General features: G+C 47.8%; 2 protein-coding genes across 2 annotated transcripts; one reads left to right on the forward strand and one right to left on the reverse strand.

Moving 5' to 3' along the window:
• Positions 1-237: 237 nt before the first annotated feature.
• On the reverse strand, positions 238-2433 carry LOC109462611 (uncharacterized protein K02A2.6-like). The gene has a single exon (XM_019759174.1). The coding sequence runs from the start codon at positions 2431-2433 to the stop codon at positions 238-240; it is 2196 nt and encodes a 731-aa protein (XP_019614733.1).
• A 508-nt stretch (positions 2434-2941) lies between these two features.
• On the forward strand, positions 2942-4615 carry LOC109462612 (the record flags this gene model as incomplete). Its single annotated transcript, XM_019759175.1, has 4 exons — positions 2942-3199; positions 3478-3630; positions 4066-4171; positions 4538-4615. Coding segments are annotated over exons 1-4 (595 nt in total), but the record flags the coding sequence as incomplete, so codon positions are not given.
• Between the last annotated feature and the right edge of the window lie 11 nt (positions 4616-4626).

The raw sequence follows: 4626 nt of genomic DNA on the forward strand, positions 1-4626 counted from the left end.
GTGTACTGATGGAAGCGTTCCAGACCCAAAACCACACTGAGCATCTCCTTCTCTATCTGTGCATACCTCGTCTCAGTGTCCGTCAACGCTCGGCTGGCGTAGGCCACTGGTTGTCCCCATCTTGAGTGATGGCTGCTCCTAATCCAGTGCTTGACGCATCTGTCTGCAGCGTCAGCTCTTCTTCCGGATCATAGTATCGCAACACTGGAGCAGCGGAGACCATCTTCTTGAGTGTCTCTAGGATACTCTCATGCGTCTCGGTCCACTCAAACTCGTTTCTTTGGCGATGAGCTTCCTCAAGGGTTCACAGATGTCGCTCAGCTTGGGCAGGAACTTGGCTAGGTAGGTGACAAATCCTATCAGCCTCTGCACTCCTTGTGCATCTTCAGGTCTTGGCATCTTCATCACCGCAGTGACCTTGCTAGGGTCCACTTTCAGCCCTTGGCTGGTGATCAGATGACCATGAAATGGTACTTCTTGTTGTCTGAGCTTGACCTTCTCTGCGTTCAGCTTCAAACCTCTCTCTCTGCATCTTTGCATGAGGCGCTTGAGATTTGCATCATGATGTGAGATGGCTTCTGCCATTGTTTCTCCTTCTCCCCACACCAAGATGTCGTCTACGATGGGCTTTATTCCCTCGAGCCCTTCCAATGCTTGGTCAAGTCTTCTCTGGAATTCCTCTGGGGACGATTTAATCCCAAAGGGAAGGCGCTTCCACTTGTATCTCCCGCTGGGAGTGTTGAATGTGGTTAGAAGCGAGGATTCTTCGTCCAACACTACCTGCCAATAGCCACTCTTGGCATCAAGTACGCTGAATACCTTTGCCTTCTTCAGCTCGGGAAGGATGTCTTCTATTGTTGGTGCAGGGTAATGGCTTCTCTTCAATGCGGCGTTCAAATCTCTTGGATCAATGCAGATCCTCAACTTTCCTGTTGGCTTCAGTACAGTGACCAGACTGGATACCCATGGGGTTGGCACTGTCACTGGCTCTATGACACCATCTTCCGTCATCTTGTCCAGTTCCTTCTGTAGTTGTGCCTTCATCGCCACCGGCACTCTTCTTGGCGGATGCACAACTGGCTTGACTGACTCATCAACTTCAAGATGGCATTTTCCTGGCAGTCTTCCCAAACCAGAGAAGACGTCTGGGTAAACTTCTAATAGGGACTCTTTTGTCAATGCCTTGCTGTGTGTACTCTGTATGAGCCTGGGCTTGCTGCCACTGAGTGCCAGGATTCTGTCGTAGTGAACCGTCACAACCCCTATCTGCTGTATGGCATTAGATCCTAACAATGGCATACTACCAGAGTCAATGACTACAAAGTTCACCACGTACCTCCGCCAAGTCTTGGGGTTTGTCATCTTGAGATTTGTCTCTCCCTCTGACACAATTTGTGAGTTGTTATACATCGTCAGCACCCTCTGCGCTCCAGTTGTCTTATACTGGATGTTGTTGCTGTCCAAGATGTGTTTTGGCATTACATTACAGGTCGCGCCAAGGTCTAGCTGAAAGGTGACCAGGTGTCCCTCGAGGGCCATCCTGGCATGCACCTGCTTTGCATACCTGGGACCTGACATGCTGTACGTCTTCTCTTCTTCTGTGACTGTCATCACTGCTTCTTCTTGCAGCATGTGCACCAAGGGCTTCTTTCTACCTTGTGCCTGGCTTCTGCCGCTTCTAGGCTGCTTCGTTTCACCACTCCGGCATGCTCTCGCGAAGTGGTTTCGCTTGCCGCAGGAGGCGCATTCCTTTCCATATGCAGGACATGCTTCCTTGTTGGCTGCGTGTCTCTTGGCGCAGTATTTGCAAACTGATGTCCTACTGGCCTGCGGAGCTTGTGGCTTCTTCTTTACCACGTGCACTGTGACCTGTTCCATCGTCTGGATGCTCTGCTTGGAGACTTCTGCGGCTCGGCAGATCTCTGCGCATTTCACAAGGCTTAGGTTGCTCTCCCTCAGGAGTCGTTCGCGAACCTTTCCGTCCAAAATGCCGATGAGTATTCTGTCTCGAATCAGAGACTCTCTAATCTCACCAAACCCACACTCTGCCGCGAGTGTCTTCAGGTCTGTGATGTATTCATCAAAAGTCTCACCATTGCTCTGTGATCTCGTGAAGAATTTGTATCTTTCTACTGTCTCGTTCTTCTTAGGATTGCAGTATGTCTCAAATGCTGCGACGATTTGCTCTACAGTTCGGTCTGCTTCCGCAACTGCTTCATTCTGAGCATTCACAATGGTGAAGGTGCCATACACTTTCCGTGCATTTTCTCCAATTAAGTACAAGAGCGTCTTTCTCTTCTTTGCAGCGTCATCCTCTACTGCTAGATCAAGATATAACAGTATTTCTTCCTTCCAACGCTTCCAGGTCAGACTTAAGGTTCTTGAATTAACATCCAGTGGACCAGGAGCTCTCAGACTGTGCCCTTCCGCCATCTTAGGCTACTGTTTACAAGTTGTCACTCTAATCAGCTCCTAACTAGTCAGTGATAGATGACGTCTTGGCCACCTATGCCCCTAGACTAGCTCTTGTTAGCGCTGACAAATCCTAGACATCAGGAATTCGTCTGACCTGTTTCCTGGACGCTTAAAACAATGGGCCTCTCTTTTGCCTCCAGTCTGTTTCTTGGAAACTTGGGTCGAACCTCTCGTTTCTTCTCAACGTTCTAGGTTCTCATCCGGCTTCCGACACCATGCGACGGCTCTTGTCTTTTCTCTTAGACTCTGTTGTCGTGCCCCTACCTCTTGGTAGTAATCCAATAACGTGACTCCAAGCTGGAATACTTGAATCGGCTTGGTTTATTCTCTAGTCACTCACTCAGACCTTCTGTCAGGCTCGAGTCTCTTCTTGTCGTCTGACGCTACGCATGCGTGTTATTCTTTATGTTAAGTAAGCTGCTTAAACATTACCACATGTTACACTTTCTGTCCCCGAAATACAGGAATGCTGTACGAAACAAACTTTTCGGCTAGTTGTGAGCTGACCGGGTGGACAGGCGAGCTGGAGCCACGTCTGACCTATGACTTCACGTCGCAAGTCCACGCCCAGGTGACCCACCTCGCCAGCGTGACCCGGATGTCCAGCTTCACCGTGCCGCTGGACCTCGTGGCCGGAGACCCTGCAGGCGCGTGCGCCGTGCTCGTCAACGTGCAGGGATTTCTGGGAGGTGTCCTGAGGGCAAATACCACCATCAGTCCTCAGGTACTGCAGCATGTTGATAAACAAGAATATCGCTATTAGAATATTATATTCAGTGGAATCAACAGAGACATGTACAATTCTAATAAATGAACTGTTTTCCAACTAAAAAAGAAAGACTTCCCTTGGAGTTAGTTATCTGATCCAATCAATGTCAGCAACGGGTTAAAGGTTGTTAGATATCGCCCCTCCCGTGCCAGTTCAGCCCAGAATGTCTGAAGAAAAGTCATTTTAATGAAGCTCCACAATAGGCGAAAAATTTTTGAGAATTTTTTTTTCAGGTTATTCCACCTGTTCAGACCCACGCTGGAAACTGCAGACACGTGTTTGAGCGCATGTGTGAAATCCAGGAGCTGCTGCTCGCGGAGGGATACAAGGATGCCCTGCTGGCTGTGGAACGACTCGTCACGTACTTCAACTTCCTTCAGAACCATGTAAGGGGGGCACTCTTTTGATTAACTGGGAAACATGTTTGGACAGTAAAAAGATCTACCTAGGAGGGTTTTATCTTGATATGAATGTAGAAATGATGTAATGGATATGGTGGATGGAATGAATAAAATCTGTCTGATGATGTACCTGACATTTTGTAAATACTACATATTTTCTCTTCCACAATTTTTTGAAAAGGATGTAATTATCGCTGTATCGTTGTGTTGGGTGGGCCCGCCGGTGCATAGATTTTGTATTAATTGTGACGTGTTTGTCATGTGATTGTGTGGCCGTCACTGATACAAAAGACTGGGAGAGAGGGGGGGGGGAGAGAGAGATTACGTTATTTCATCAGCAATAGCGCCACGAATCGCCTCTAAAAGACAAACGTGTATACCGATCGACATGATCGACACAATCCTCTTGCTCCCCTGTAGATCGGCACTGATTCCCGTGCAGCTTTGAACAGCTATGGTCTGACTGCAGTCGTGAACCAGATTCTTTCATACACAGACATCACTGATATCAACAGCACCTGCATAGGTACATATCCCCGTTGTCTATCCATGTACTAAAGTATATTCCCCACTGCATGTGTCTGCTTGCCATTTTACCTGCAATGTGACTATTACCAGACAACGTCAAGTACTCTACATGCCACCACTAATGAAATAGCTGGGAAGAATCTACCAACTATTTATATTACATTCTTCGTTGCTGAACTGTGGGTTTGTGTGCCTGTTTATTCGATCAAAGTAGGTTGACAGCACGTGTGTAGGGCAGATTGACAGGCAGAATAGCAGGAAGTAAAAAGGTTATACACCAGAAATGAGGTGAAATGGAAGGTCACGAAAACCAAAACCAGGGAGTCTATAAAAAAAACCCTTCAATTTCTCGTTCCTTTTGCAGGAGGTGACAAACCAGATACACCTTGGGGAGAAGCAATCAACTTTCCTGGCAACTGGCTGAACATCACAACAGTTGACGGCATCATAGCT

Source organism: Branchiostoma belcheri, unplaced genomic scaffold (assembly GCF_001625305.1).
Source record: "Branchiostoma belcheri isolate BF01 breed outbred unplaced genomic scaffold, Haploidv18h27 scaffold1199, whole genome shotgun sequence".
Taxonomy (NCBI): Eukaryota; Metazoa; Chordata; class Leptocardii; order Amphioxiformes; family Branchiostomatidae; genus Branchiostoma; species Branchiostoma belcheri.

What these genes read in the sequence shown, in the direction of transcription:
- LOC109462611 (XM_019759174.1), bottom strand. Translation starts at nt 2,433, where the DNA reads ATGGCGGAAGGGCACAGTCTGAGAGCTCCTGGTCCACTGGATGTTAAT.